This window comes from Sus scrofa, chromosome 9 (genome assembly GCF_054392235.1).
Source record: "Sus scrofa isolate SSC_HxYL_T2T_F1_AM1 chromosome 9, Sscrofa_HxYL_maternal_Yorkshire_Landrace_v2.0, whole genome shotgun sequence".
Classification (NCBI taxonomy): domain Eukaryota; kingdom Metazoa; phylum Chordata; class Mammalia; order Artiodactyla; family Suidae; genus Sus; species Sus scrofa.
Genome location: NC_139391.1, coordinates 136728237 through 136744475, shown reverse-complemented (window position 1 = coordinate 136744475; position 16239 = coordinate 136728237). Strand labels below are relative to the sequence as shown.

Genomic DNA, 16239 nt, shown 5'->3' with positions numbered 1-16239 from the left:
GGTCTTGGGTGGAGTTCCCGTCGTGGCGCAGTGGTTAACGAATCCGACTAGGAACCATGAGGTTGCGGGTTCGGTCCCTGCCCTTGCTCAGTGGGTTAACAATCCGGCGTTGCCGTGAGTTGTGGTGTAGGTTGCAGACGCGGCTCAGATCCTGCGTTGCTGTGGCTCTGGCGTAGGCCGGTGGCTACAGCTCCGATTCGACCCCTAGCCTGGGAACCTCCATATGCCGCGGGAGCGGCCCAAGAAATAGCAACAACAACAACAACAACAACAACAAAAAAAAAAGCTGGTCTTGGGTTTTCATTTTCCTTTGTCAAGAGTTTGGATTCCTCCATGAAATCAGTGCCCTTCCTTCAGTCATTTGGTCTTATTTCTTTCACTAAAATAAACATAAAACATTCACCTCCTAGTCCCTTCTCATGTCCAGCTCCAATTCTTACATAATCTGTCCCCAGGGCTTCTCAATTTAAGAAAATGAGTATCCTCCTACTAAGTGAAGTGAGTCAGACAGAGAAAGACAAATCCAGATGATATCACTTCTATCTGGAATCTAACATACGGCACAAATGAACCTTTCCACAGAAAAGAAGCTCGTGGACTTGGAAAATGGACTTCTTGTTGCCGGGGGGTGGGGGGGGGGGGAGTGGGATGGACTGGGAATCTGGGGTTAATTTAGATGTAAACTATAGTCTTTAGAATGGACATGCAATGAGATCCTGCTGTATTGTACTGGGAACTATGTCTAGCCACTTACGATGGAGCACACTGTGAAAAAAAGAATATATCTATCTGTGACCAGGCCACTTTGCTGTACAGTAGAAAATTGACAAAACACTGTAAACCAACCATAATGGAAAAAGTAAAAATCACTTTAAAAAAAGAAAACGAGTCTCCCACACATACATACACACACACACACACACACACACACACACACACACACACACCCTTGCATGTGCCCTGTGCACACAATTCTAACTGAGAGTCTTCCACACCCATTACAGTCCTGGTCAAGGGACTTCACACTGTGAGGACATTTAACCACAAGGTAGGTCCCAAAGGAAGGGGCACGTTTTCTTTGCATGTCATTTTTGGATCATGTGCTCACTAATAGCATCACTCTGAGAGACCCTGTTTTATTGGTCACTGACTGTTCAGGCAATGACATTAAAAGAGAAAATCGCTAGTGCTGGCAAGGGTGTGGGGGCAGTGAAAACCCTCACACACTGTTGGTGGGAGTGTAAACAGGTAACTGTTCCGCAGCACCCACCAGAGTTAACCAGAGGCATCCTGGGGGGTTACCCGATATGTGCCCGAAAGACACGTGCAAGAGTACCTGAAGTAGCCTTAAGAGCAAAAATCTGGAAAACGCACATGGTGTGGGAAGCGGTCATCGAGTTGACCCTCGCGCGGGACCCAGGCCAGAGGCGCCCCCCCACTTTGTCCCTGGAATGCACACTCGGCCCACTCTTCGTTCCTACAGTAGGACCCATTCCCAGGAGGAAGAAAGGCGGTGCTGAGACTGAACACAGGACGGAGCCCAGTGAAGGCCTCTATTCAAACCTTAAATCTTGGCAGATGCCTGCGGAGATCTGGGTTCTCGCGGTGCCCAAGGCAAGCTTCGTAAGGCAGTTCCCCTGCCTGGCGACCCAACTGGAGCGGTCTGCCTCTTTCTCCCATCTCTCCTTGTCCCCCCAGGCCAGTGTGCAAACCAACACATGTCCATCAACAGCAGAATGGATATCACACCACAGAGTACGACACAGCAGCGAACATGAACCGACGACAGTGCCCACAGCAACAGCGGTGGGCAGCCACATCCCTGCGGCATGGCCTCAGGTGTGCAAAGCTCAGAAACAGACCACACCAAGCTGGTGTCCAGAAACGCACGACCAGGTGGGGAAATCATGGGAAAATGACGATCGCCATCAACTGAGGAGAGGTCTCCCTTCAGAGAGTAAGGGAGTTGGGAACAGCAAGGGCCCCGGGCCTTCTGGAGAGATGGCAGGATCTCACTTAGGTGGAGACAGCACAATGTTGGCTTTACATAAATAAATGTGTTTTATTACGGTATTAAACAATAAGAAAGATTTAAAAAAAAAAAAAAAAAAAAAGAGAGAGGGGAGTTCCTGTCGTGGCTCAGTAGTTCACGAACCGGACTAGTATCTATAAGGACAGGGGTTCAATCCCTGGCCCTGCTCAGTGGGTTAAGGATCCAGCTTTGCCGTGAGCTGTGGTGTAGGTCACAGACATGACTCGGATCCCGCATTGCTGTGGCTGTGGTATAGGCCAGCACTACAGCACTGATTCGACCCCTAGCCTGGGAACCTCCATGTGCCACAGGGGTGGCCCCAAAAAGACAAAAAAAAAAAAAAGATAAAAAACAAGAGAGGAATAAAGACAACTGTTATTAAACTACCTAAAAAAAAAAAAATGGCTTTCAAGTGGCAAAAGGCGTGGGCTGGGTGGGTTTTGCACCACAGAGCAGACTTGGAAAGAGTGGGACCTGTTAAGAAGGCAGATCTTAGCGAGACCAGACAATCACAAGAAGAAGGAGGAGGGAAGGAGGGAAGGGAAGAAAGCTACTCACAATGACAGTCGCTCAGAAGGTTCCGAAGGAAGTGAAGGTCCCATCACTGAAGCCCTCCAAGCATGGGCTGGATGAGCCCTAGGAGGGCTGTTCTGGAAAGAATCACTGCTAAAAGAACTGGAAAGCAGGTCCCTTCAGACCAAAGAGTCTGTGGTTCTTTCTTTCTCACCAATTACAGGGGTTTAAAGAAAGAAGAAATAAAAATCCACTAACTCTGGTCCAAATATCCTCAGTGTATAAAGCAGATACTCACTTAACAAAAAGGGCATCCTTGAATAAATAACTGAAGCATATTTTAAATGCTCGTTTACAAGCCATTAACTCTCTAACCAAAAATAAAGAGGACGGGAAAGAACCAAGGTGCCTCAAGGCAGTGCTGAAGAAACACCGCCCAGGAAGCCCAGCCCAAAGGAAGGGCTAGTGTTAGAACCAAGCCAAAGATTCCATTCACATATATTCTCTTATGACAGATTATTAAAATATGTGGATTTCATAACAATCATGGAGTTTGGAAACCGTGTTGCCTGGCTTTAAATCATGACACTCAACCTCTCAATCCCCCAGCTACTGTCAGTCAAAAGACTCAACTTTCGACGCTTTCAGAAAAAGACAGCTGAGCCTGGGTTGAAGGTTATCTTAGCACATATTACAAAGGGGGGAAAAAAAAAAAACAGCTGTTGAGCTGGTAATAATCGAGATTATAACCCACTTCCTGTTCAGAGCAACAGTGGATTTTAACCAGTTCTCTGTTTTATAAATATTCCCATGGCTCAACACCTCTGTGAGGAGACACAACATAACCCACGGCTCTCATCCTGTTTGCTAACTACTTCTATCAACAACCTGAACCAACTCAACACTATACAAAAACACAGCTGATTTTGCAATCTGTAAATTATACATGTGCATAAATCTGTACCAAAATGTGTTGCGTTTCACTCCCGCTAACATGCATGGGTTCTTAACTGGCACCTACAATTGTTCGATCTAGGTTTCCAAACACTAAAACATATGTTCTGCCTGGAATGGGACCGTTTAGGGTAATATTTTTGTAGTTTCCTGGCATTAAGGTCTGCCAGCCTTCCTAAGACAGATCCATTTGCTTCAGCGAGCATTCTGACAGTAAGTGCCTATGGATTTAAGTAACCATCAAAAAATATTCTGGAACGACATTTTCCAAACACGAATATAAAGAGAAACAGGTTGGCTTTGCTGATGTGGCCACAAAATCAATTGAAGGTTCTGAAATGATCACAAGCAAAATTAAATCAAATCTGGGGTGCTAATAATTCCTGCGGACTACTTATAACAAGGCAAAAAAAAAAAAAAGCAGACAATCATCAAATCTCTCCTTGAAATGGTTTCAGAATGTATCAAAGAATGCTAAACTAGATTTTAGTCCCACCAACAACAGTGAACTCCGATGTCAGGTCTAAATAGGAGATGATCATTGTACAACTATAAATGTAATAAATTCATTGAGTAATTAAAAAAACTAAAAAACTAAATAAATAAATAAACAGGAGTGGCAACCAGGAAACATTATAGAAGTGGGACAAAATCCTTAGACCGACATTCATTACATGCAACTTACCAAAGGTAAGGAGGATTTCTTGTTTTCTTTTGTATCCCCAGAGTTCAATAAACACACACAATAAATCTTTGTTGAATGAACAAAACCAGTGACAACTGCTGACTGGTCCCAGAGCTGCCTCTGACTGCCTTTTTCTAACTCTGCCGCTTATTAACTAGCTTACTAACTAGCTGTACTACCAAGTACTTCACCTAAGGATTCTTAATTCCTAAAATTCTAAAATGGAGAGACCCTGCACCTGCTGTGCTGCCTCAGGAGGATCAAAGGTGATATTCTATGAAAAATGGCTTAATAGTTTACAACAGGCGCAGGCATAAGTGCCCACATCCCCACCTGTGCCTCCTGCTAACCCACTGACCAAGGTGAAAACACTGCCCTTCCTTGAAACAGAATTAGCTTCTCCTTTGCCCTATTATTCTGTTTGGATGCGGTAGCATGGCTGTTAGCCAAAATGGACGCTGTTCTTGTTGTTATAACATTTTCTTGCATCTCCACTGGGAACTTGTGCTTCTCTAGAGAAAAGAATGGTAAAACAAGGAAGATCGCTGCGTGGCGTAGCATAAGGAGCAGGACTCTGGGGTCCAGGGGCTGAGGGCCTCAGCAGTTCTGCCCTAAAATACTTGAGAAAATGTGCTTGCTTTCATTTCTTCATTTATACAATGATCAGGAAGCAAAGGCAGACGACACAGCATCTAAGGTCTGTCTCATCCAATAGCTCTGGCTTCCCAGACACCAGATATTCAAATGCCCCCAAACAAAGCCAGGTCGATTTTTCATCAGCATATAATGAGAGTTTGTTGTTTTTTTTTTTTTAAGGATAATGAAAACTGTTCCACAGGCTAAGTCATAAAGGCTGGAGCAACAACGATGCTAGGCAAAGGACGAATGATCCTCTCCAAAGAAAAAAGTCACTTCATATTTCTAGGACTCAGTTTTATGATCTGTAAAAGAGGAACAATAATACTGCATAGGACCCCTGGAGGAAATACCTAATAAAATGATCAAAAAGGATTGTTATTTTAAGGTGAAATGCTATTTAAATGCATTAATGCCCCCCCAAAAATGGGGGCTGGTGGATTTTAGAAAGAAATAATCAATAGGTTTAAACAGACTTTTTCCATCACCATGAAACAACCCAGTGCTTGTGGATCTTGCCATCTTTCCAAGAATCCAAACTGCTTTTTCTGCTTGTATCCAGGAAATAGGATAGAAAGGGGTCACTAAAACCTTAAGTCCTACATTTCAATCTCAGAATCTTTCTTCCTGATACAACAGATCATTTTCATCGTTCATCCAACTCTCCTCCCAAAACATTTTGGTTTTGTTGTCGATGTTGTTTGGTTGGTTGGGTAACTGAAGTCAAGCTGTTGGAATTGGTGCTGAAATTAAAGTGCTCATGTTAAAAACGTTGCCAGCTACTTATTCTGTTGACACTCTACATATGCTTATAGAGGGCAAGTGGCTCTAAGATCACTGAACAGGAAGGTATTCTGCCTTCTCATCTCCAGGTACTGTTTGTAATTATGTCAGCTCTGGAACTCTTGTCTTTTGTTATTATATCGTGTTATTACCTTCATAATTCTTTTTTTTTTTTTTCGGTCTTTTTTTTTTTTTTTTTTTTTGGAGCCACACCCACGGCATATGAAGGTTCCCGGGCTAGGAGTCGAATCTGTGCGGCAGCTGCTGGCCTACGCCAGAGCCACAGCAACGCGGGATCTGAGACGCATCTGCAACCTACACCACAGCTCATGGCAATGCTGAATCCTTAACCCATAGAGCGAGGCCAGGGATCAAACCTGCAACCTCATGGTTCCTAGTCAGGTTCGTTAACCACTGAGCCAGGACGGGAGCTTCTAGTTCTGTAATTCTTAAGTTCTTCCTACAAGCCCAAGGAACTGTGTGACTGTTACATTTGAGATTCTCTCACTGCTCTCTTCCACTGGAAAATATAATAAGGTATATATTAGTTTCCCCTCTAACTAAAAGAACACTGCCTCTTCACCAAAAAATGGAATCATCATTGATATTTATAAGAAAGTTGATGTCACCGGCAATGAGATCCCCAACACCAAGGCAGTCTCCATCTCTCAAGAGGCCAGTAACAACGGCAATCACAGAAAATTAACTCTGAAATGGTGATTTGACTTAAAACTCCATGAACACCTCCAGCTTTTTTATGGCAGAAGAGTTCGTGGTGGCTGTTCAGGTCTCCCCAAGAAATGGCTCTGACCTTGTTCTAAAAACCACCTGAGTTTGAGTAAGGAAGACCTTGAAAGGTGATTGACCAGAGATTCTTCAAGAAGCACGTGACAAATGATCATTTCTAAAAAGTACGTGAATAATACATGATGATTTGCTATCTGAGTTGGTAAGTTTTTTTATTATTACAAGATAAAGTTAAATCACTTTTTAATTAAAGAGTGTGTCCTAGCAGCCAAAGTCACTTTCACGCCCTTGCCCTGAATCTGTAACTAAATGGAAATAGAAGCCCATTGTTTTAACCCAAGCTCCTTAAGGCTCTGTAATGGTGATATTTACACATTTTTAAAACCCATTTCCTGAATTGGCTCTTCATCCCCTCCTAATAGAATGCTATCTGTCTCTGGAAGGAGAGGAGTCCAGGAGCCTACAACTGGCATTTTAGCGGTTGGATAAAGGAGTGTGCACGGCATCTTCCAACTGCTGGACTCCTGTTTGCTCTGCAAGTGCTTTAGCGGGGAAAGCGTGGCTGTGGGTACCAAAGGCGCTTGAAATGTGTCCATTCCATCCCTGCTTCTAGGACTGTCGCCTCCCACCGCTTCAACCGTTCCTAATGCCACTGGGAAAGAGAGGAGCTGGGAGCACTGGTCTATTGTGTAATGGATAGATTTACAGGTTCGGTAAGTTTGGGAATACGTAGGTGAACAACAGTTACAGACATAAAACACCTCTGTGGTTCGGAAGAGAGGAAAGATGACAGGTTTGTATCTGTGACCACCTGGCCAGCTCTGCACCTGTGCTCTTCCACTTTCCACCTGGGTCCAGGAAACTCTGCCCCTCTGGAGTCTTAACCCCGAAGAGGTGGGTGGGTGAGGAGGTGGAATCAGGCAGCCTGCAGCACGTCCCTAGATCCCCACGTCCCTCCACTTCGGACTTTGGAGCTGCGGGATGGAAGGTGGAAGCAGCTGCAATCCCTCCACTCCGGGCTGAGACTCGGAGTTGCCGGTCTCTACTGGGGCTCTCTCGGGGGAGCGGTGGCGCGGTGGGGAGAGGCCAGAGAACCCTAAGAGCCTTCGCGGAGGAGCGGGGAGCACCGACGGGGAACGCGCTGCCGTTCCTGCTGCTTCCAGCTTCCCCATCACTTTTCCCAGTACTTTGCTCATCAGCTGTCACACTCCCTGGAGATGAGACCGAGAAGGCGCGAGAAAGGCCCAAAGAGCGTCCCCAGGAGAGCTCTCCTCTTGGATGGGGGCTCATCAGACCCGCCCTGCCCTGCCCACCTTTCCCAGCCTCCAGGAGGCAGCCCCCGGCGCCCGCGCCGCGACCCCCGGCAGAGCCCCGGGTTCTGCTGCATCTGCTGGCGCCGAGCGGCCAGAGGCGTCTGCGATAAAAGGCACGGATAAAACGCCGGGGTAGCGAATCCGAACGCTCCTCTTACCATTGGACCGCCGGACAATATTCTCCAGAAATGTGTTCTGCGGGGCCACCAGTCCCTTCCTGCCCCCGGCCATGGTCATCCTCCCGGCACCTCAGGGTCTGGGGCGTCCCGGTGCGGCTTCTCACGGCAACAGGAAGCTGGGCGCGGGGCCCGCGTGCGATCCCGGCTCGGAGCGCCCCATGCGCCCCCCGGGGACCCGGGCGGCCAGGGGCGGCGGCTCCCTCCGGCTTCCACCCTCGAGCCCTCTTCGCGCCTCCCTCCCCGCGGCCCGCCTCGCAGTGCACTCGCGCGGGGCTCGCCGCGCCGCAGCCGCCTCCGGGTGGGCGGAGGGAGCCACCGCGCCCGGGCCCGCGGCGCCCCCTACCGGGCGCGCGTCCCCCGCCGGCCTGCGGGAGACCGAGCGGGACGCTCGGGCCGACGACGCCGGGAAGCCGAGGGCGGCGGTGGGCCAAGGCTGGAGGGGCAGCGCCACCGTCTGGCCGCAGCCGGGAGGCGGGTTCAGGACGCGCCTCGGGCTGGATGGCCGGGCGCGCGGAGTCCGGCGGGAGCGGGATGCTGTCCCTCCTCCTTTGCTCTGTTTCAGGCCAGAGCCCTTGGGACCTCGGAGGCGCTTGCAGCGATCTTCCCGCTGGCCACTAGGGTGTCTTAGCCTCAGCTGTGAAAGTTGCCTACCTGGATGCTGAAGCCAGTGTTTGACCGTCGAAATACTGAAAGCGGTCAGACTTGCAGAGTGACTGAGTGAGCTCCAGGAGAGCTGTCTCGGGTTGTTTCTAAAGCTAACCACAAGCAAAAACGCAGCTTCCGAGCCTCTGACAAACTTCCTGGCCCACTGATCTGATTTCCTCTCTTATCCAGCAAAATGTTTACCAAAAGGCCAAGAAAATACATGTCATGTGTACAGAAAGGGTTGTTTTTTTTTTTTTTTTTTACCTGAAGCACAACATGTTAATTATCAGTGTGTTAGGTCAGGAAGCAGGAACAAACTGTCTGCGAAACATCTAAACCGGGTGCTGGTCTCTGAGGGCAAGTGCTTTAGGGCAGCTTGCCCGGGCATTTGGCATCAATTAAGAAGCACAGCTTTGCAGGTCCCCTGCATAGGATGACTCTCTGCTCCTCACACCTGCCTCGTGGAATAAGGAGAATCGCATCCGCCCAAGGTTTCTGGGCGGGAGCTCAAATAACTCTTCTTTGTTGCCTATCTTGGGAGATTTCTTCCTGCACATAGGCTTTTTTCTGTCTTTTTTCTATGTATCCCCAGAGGGTGTGACCAGAGACTAAAAAGGAAGGCGGTGATAGTTTTCTAGTTATTTCCAGGTGGGGTCAATCAACAGTCGGACCCAGGAATGCAAAAGGAAGAAAACTGGGCAATCTCAATGGTCCGGGTTAACCATCCTGACGCATCCAAGGCACTGCAGATACCCAGTCTGTTTATTAATCTCCAAAATACAGGAACTAATTCTTGCCTAGCAATCTCTCTGAGTTGCTGGGAAGATCAAATGTAATTATGCAGGCAACAGCACTGTAAATTGTAAAGCACTGCACCAAAGTCAAACGTCATCCTTAGAGAGACTAAATAAATTGGGCCATTACAGACATCACCCTTTGTCATCTTGCGGAGACACAAAGTAAACAGATGACGGCTGTTCGCAGAGTGAGGGAAGGCTTGTGTGGGCTTTGAAATCAACGTAATGAGACACGTCTTCCCTAAGATGACATTCTACCCATCACATCAGTCCCCCAGCTCAGAGCTGTGATTTCTTAAACCCTAGCTCCGTCTAGTGGTTCTTTGTTCTATTACAAGTGATCGAACAAACAGCGGAGATGAGAACTTTGAAATGTATTGATGCTGAGCTGGTTTGGTGTCTGCCCGCTTCATTTGAATAAATTCATTCGAACAAGGCTCTGAAGGTTATGTTATCTACTGTACAAACATGCCCAAGGGGGGAGTTTCCATGACAATATTAAAAACTCATCAAGCAACCTCATAATCCTACTTGTGAAAGGAAGATAAAGAAGAGGGGGTGGGGGGAGGACTGACAGAGAGAGTTAATAAAATTTCGCAGACTTTAATGAACACTCATGCTCCGGCGCTTGGATAAAAATGAAACAGATGATATTCATTTGAGATGAGACGTATTAAGCCGTGGTAGGGTACCTGATAAGAAAAAAGAACAAGGAGATATCTTCCGTTTTAATTTTAAATACACCACTACGGTGGTTCTCAGCATGCATGGGGGGGCACTGCTTTGAATGCTATGATTTTTAGCAGCACACTTGAGGAGATTAAAAGACCTAAAACAACACTTAAAAAATCAGCAATCTTGAACCACCGTCACACCAGTGTAATGAACGGTAGGTACCTCACGGGGTCTGCGAAAGCACGTGCTGCTGTTCCCCACTCCCTTGGCCAACCCTTCACACTGACTGTGGGAATGAAGCCATCTGCTGCCACGTCCAGATTCTCTCTGATACTCACAGACCCAGGGTGCACGTGCTTAGAAAACACTATCTTTGCTGGCGCTGGCTTGACAGTTCTCTGTACTATGCTTCTTACTTCTTATTTCCCACCTGCTGTTCACGCCTCTGTGTTCAGTTCCAGGAGCTGCTCAGCTTAAAGTTCTGTCTGAGATCAAGCACTGTAACGTAGGAATCACAGCTATAGAGCAAACCTGAATCTTACGCATGTGTCCACATCAGTAACACCTTTGTAAAATCCTCCCAGTACACCAATGTGCCTTGGCAAAAAGCCACTGTGTTTTTACATAACAGGCAAGGTCACTTTTCGTTCAAAGGGACAACTTTAAATAACTGGGACCAGTGTTCCAGTTAAACTGCCTGTGTCCCTCTCCCTGCAGGAAGTGGGCTCCATCTGTCTAGAATGTCTACCAAGACAATACAGAGTCCGAAATGAAAACTTCTAAAGTTTTACTCCGATGTCTCCAGCCTGTGTCTCAGTGGCCCTTCTCTCTGACACCCTCAGAAGTGTGGTTACCCCTCAGATTTAATGCATGGTTATATCCGTATGTACAATGCATGGAGCGCTCCCTGAAACACAGGTGAGCTTTGCCAGTCTTCGTTCCCATAAACACAATTAAGCCATGGTGTAATTAGTGAGGTCACAAAAGGAGTTGATAGTGACGGAGGCATAACACTACGAAAGAGCATATGGAGATGGACATCTACAGACTGGCCGGAAAATGAGTCCAGGAGAGGAGAGAAAAATCTGGAAGCCCAACAACAACAACAAAATGTATCAAATGAAGAGGAAGATAATGGCACACAACAGAGGGGGCAGATGGCATCAAGCAAAGACAAGAATGGCATCTTTTTCCTTTTATTAAGACCATGAGGTACAGGTGACAGATTTCAGAAAACCAAGAATCCCTCAGACATGGGAGAGTTGCCCATGGGTCCTAGAAGTCCTGGGAGCCAGAACAGGCAAGCAGGCATGCTTCGTTGTCAGTGAACAACTAGCATCACAGGGAAAACAACCTAGAGGGGACTTCATGTCCTCAGCCACCACGGGTGAAATGTCTAAAGGAGGGGGAAAATGCAGCATGGGAAATTTCAGCTTCTGGAGCTCCACGACTGACACCATTTTATATAATTTCTGTTAACAAAATGTATTTCTAATAGGAGGAGTGTGGTGCAGGCCATATCTATAGGAAAGATCTGCTCTGTAATATGGAAACCTCCCCCACGACCACCACCAAGTGCTGGGAAAAATTAGAGTATCTGCCTCCATGAGACTCATAGTCCAGGAGTTCCCTGGCAGCTCAGCAGGTTAAGGACCTGGCATTGTCACTACTGTGGCTCTGGTTACTGCTGTCATGAGGGTTCGACCCCTGGTCCTGGAACTTCTGCATGCCATAGGTGAAGCCAAAAAAACAAAGAATCATAGTCCAAGAGGCTAATTGACTGGGGTAGGGAGATGCACCACTGTAGGTGTTTCACGCAACTGTGGCTAACACAATAGGCATTTTTACATGTTTGCAGAACTGGCTTATAGCCTTCTAAATGCCCAAAGCTATTATCCTTCTTTCATTTCCTCTTATCAAAGGAGAGCAGGATCTTTTACCGCATCCTTCCCATGGAAAATAATGAAAAGCCACTTACAACAGTCTCATTTTATTATAACAAACATTTGCTCAGTGTCTAGCATACACCTGAGACTCGGTAAGTTCTAAGGATGGAAAGATGGTTATGATCAGCACCTGTCCACAAGAAGCCCAGTGAACACTTAGCGTGTGCTTAGTTTCTGTATCATTCCTCTCCTTCCGGCTGCTTTCCTCTCTCGAGTGTGTCCTCCAAATACATCTCGCTGCCTTTGTCAACAAACTACATTTCAGCTTGACCTCTTCACTGAAGACTTTCCTGCCTCCTCTTTCCTGAAACTCAGCTCTCCCCTAAGGTCTGCAGTCCTGCAGACCCCACTCCTTTAAAGGTAATCCCCTGACATGGCCCGTGTGCCCAGAAGCCAGCGGTCAAGGAGGGGATTCACGCAGTTCCCCCCACCCCAGCCCCAACCTTATCCAAACGACTCTTCTACTTTCATGTAAAACTCCTCCTTTGAAGTTCATGATCAATAAAAATAACTCTATTCCTCTTCACATCTTAAAATAGATTTGAGAAAAATTCTATTCCGTTTGGAAAAGGTTGAGGCGCCTGAGGAACATTACAGAAAAATATCAAGGAGCCGGAGGGATGCACGGGAGCAGAGCCCAATAGAAACATCCAGGTGGAGCCAGAGATGAAAACTACCAGCTTACAGGCTTTGAAAGACGGTGAGAAGGAACAGCTTGCAAGTGAGGAGCAATGGGAGAGGCCAGCTCATGGAACCCAGAGGGCAGGGGGCTTTCAATGCAAGGAGTGAAGAACACGGACCGTCATATGCTGTGCTATGCAACCTGCAAAATATCCACTGGATGGAAGGGATTGGTTGGTCATTTGAGACCTTAGGAGAAGCATTTTCAATGGCATAGTGGGGACAAAGCCGCATTACTGCGGGTTTACAGAGTAAGTGGAAACTTATGGTGCAGACAGGAGAATGAGCTACCGAAAGGTAAGTACTGCTTTCTACCCTCAAACATAGAGAAATGCAAAATAAATTGCTTTTAGGTTTATGTTTAAGATACTGCCAAGATCAAAAGTAAAAGTGGGAGAATTTCAGAGGTCAAAATAATAAGAAACCTATAGTAGTTGGTGGGAGTGCAGGGAATGGAGGGGGGGGGAGTGTAACCCCCAAAGGAATGAACCTTAGGGGCTGCAGCTTTAGTACTTGTGTGATGATATGAGCTGAGAACACAGGCCCGGTTCATGGGAGGGAAACTGGTATTGAACCCCTGATGGACCCAGGAACCTGGAAAAACAGAACCTACCAGTCCTAGCTCTCAGTTTGTTCAGAGTATGGGTAGAAACGTTTAACCTTCAGAAATCAGAACCCCTAAACCATCTTCCACATATATGGGATAGAATTTTCTCAGCTACCCTCACAGTGGGGGTAAATGCCAGAAACCAGTAAAACACTGCCCCTATGGGAAAAACCTATACCAGCCAGTACACCTTAAGGTCCCACTGAGAAAAATTGTCCCCAATAGTAAGCATATGGACACAATCGCAAGTTATCCCCCAAATAATTCAATACCATAAATGAGGTCAAATAAGAAATTGAAGAAAGTAACAACTAAGGAACAATACAAAATGGAGCAAGTTGAAAGAGACCTTAAGATATATATTTTAAGTATTCAGAGAGTGAGAAAGAAATGCAATCCTTAAGGTGAACACAAGACATTATGACCAAAAAAAAAAAAAAAAAAAGGAAGATTCGGGGAAAAAAATTAATTTTAAAATATTCGTGGAAATTAAAAATCAACTATAATAAAAAAAATTTAACCCCCTGGGTATTTTAAACAGTAGTCCAGACCAAATTAACTGGAAAGGAAATTACGCCGAAGATAGCCTAGAGAAATAAATAGATGGGAAATGGGAGCGGTAAGTGGATGGAGTGAAAGGCTCAAACATACATCTATAGCAAGAATCTCCTAAGGAAGAAAAGCATAAGATGGGGAAGAAGGGGTAATATTCCAGCCAGAATGACTTTTCTAGAATTAAAGAAATCAAATATCTCACAATGAAAGAAATCCTCAGATTGAAAAGGCAACAAACAAACACATTGAAAACAAACACATCCAAACCTAAACATACTGCAGTGGAACTCCAGCGCATAAAAAGAAAAGAAAAAAAATCTTAAAAGCAATCATAGGGGGAAAAGGTATGTTAACTACAAAGATGTAAACGTGATACTGACATGAGAGGTTTCAACATAACAAGAGAGTCAAAAAACAATGGAATTAGGAGGTTAGGATTAACATATACACACTACTCTATGTAAAATAATTCAATAAGAAATATAAAATAATGAATCAACAAGGATTTACTGTATAGCACAGGGAACTCTACTCCATATTCTGCAATAACCTATATGAGGAAAGAATCTGAAAAAGAATAGATATGTGTATCTGTATAACTGTATCACTTTGCTGTACACCTGAAACTAACATAACATTGTAAATCAACTAATACACATATAAATCAAATATATGCTCCAATATAAAATAAATTAAATTTAAAAAACAATAGAGTACACGCATGAGTTCCCTTATATATGCAACACAATGGCTAAAATTCATGACAGCACAAAATGCTGACAAAGATGTGCAGCCATCAGAACTCTTACATACTGCTGCGAGAATGTAAAACAATTAAAAAAAAAATACCATTGTGGGAGTTCCCATTGTGGCTCAGTGGTTAAGGAACCCGACTAGTACCCATTAGGACACAGGTTCAATCCTTGGCCTGACTAGCACTCATTAGGACACGGGTTCAATCCTTGGCCTTGCTCAGTGGGTTAAGGATCCAGCGTTGCTGTGAGCTGTGGTGTAGGCCAGTAGCTGTAGCTCCGATTGGACCCCTAGCCTAGGAACCTCCATATGCCACAGGTGTGGCCCTAAAAGACAAAGCAAACAAACAAAAACACTGTGAAAAATCGCCTGCAGTTTCTTAAAAAAACTAAACATTCACCCACCCCACAACCCAAAAACTCCATATATGTCCAAAAAAAAGACTTGTTCATATCAGCTTCATAACCATCAAAAACAAAAGCAGCATGTATCCATCACCAACAGAATAAACTGCGATGTATACAATAGGATGCTCCGGAGTCATCAAATGAAACTAACTACAGATAAATGCAAACAACATAGGTAAATCTCAAAACCTACACTGAGCTGAGTGAAAAAGCTTTAGACGAAAGAATGTTTGGTGTATCATTTCATTCATATAGAGTTCTAGAAAAAGCAGAGTTACTGGAGTTCCCCCCGCCCCCCGTCGTGGCGCAGTGGTTAACGAATCCAACTAGGAACCATGAGGTTGCGGGTTCGATCCCTGCCCTTGCTCAGTGGGTTAAAGATCCAGTGTTGCCGTGATCTGTGATGTAGGTTGCAGACATGGCTCGGATCCTGCGTTGCTGTGGCTGTGGTGTAGGCTGGCAGCTACAGCTCCAATTAGACCCCTAACCTGGGAGCCTCCATATGCCAAGGGAGCAGCCCAAGAAACGGCAAAAAGACAGGAAAAAAAAAAAAAAGGCAGAGTTACTATGTAAAAAGGAAATCAGAACAGTGTCTCTCAAGGTGGATACAGGGTGTCCCCTGGGAAGGGGCATAATGAAACTTTCTGGAATGATAGCAACATTCTCTATCTTGATGAAAGTGTGGGTTATGCAAGTATATTATTTGTCACAACTTATGAAATGATACATTTGAATTTTATGCACAGTACATTTTTTAATTTCAAAAAATAAGCTCTAAACACATATTAAACCAAGCTAATTATATTCAGGTAAGTGTTTAGGAGTAAAATCTATGGATGTTTATAACTTATTTTGAAATGCATCAAAAAATAAGATGGATAGGAGTTCCCATTGTGCTTCAGCAGTTAACGAACCCGACTAGTATCCATAAGGATGCGGTTCGATCCCTGGCCCCACTCAGTGGGTTAAGGATCCAGCGTTGCCGTGAGCTGTGGTGTAGGTTGCAGATGTGGCTCGGATCTCGAGTTGCTGTGGCTGTGGCATAGGCCAGCAGCTACAGCTCTGATTAGACCCCTAGCCTGGGAACCTCCATATGCCACCAGTGCAGCCCTTAAAAAAGGAGGGGGGGAGATAAATAGACATATGATGAAACAAAACTACCACAATGTTAATGATTGTGGAATCTGGGTGGTTGCTGTGTAAGTTGATATATAAGTGCTCACTGTACAATTCTTCCAAATTTTCTGTTCATTTGAATTTTTTCATATCCATCTGAACTACTATTTAAAAGAAAAATGAAATAAAGGCATTTTCAGAGACAGGCTAAAACT

General features: G+C 45.5%; 1 protein-coding gene across 2 annotated transcripts in view; it reads right to left on the bottom strand.

Moving 5' to 3' along the window:
- Nucleotides 1-8132, bottom strand: part of KCNH1 (potassium voltage-gated channel subfamily H member 1) — a 380749-nt gene extending 372617 nt beyond the window's left edge. For both annotated transcript variants that reach the window (XM_084978106.1, XM_021063876.2), the window contains exon 1: nt 7822-8132. In XM_084978106.1, coding sequence (XP_084834232.1) covers nt 7822-7900 — 79 coding nt within the window. In that variant the 5' untranslated portion in view covers nt 7901-8132. The remainder of the gene's footprint in view (nt 1-7821) is intronic.
- Nucleotides 8133-16239: the final 8107 nt, after the last annotated feature.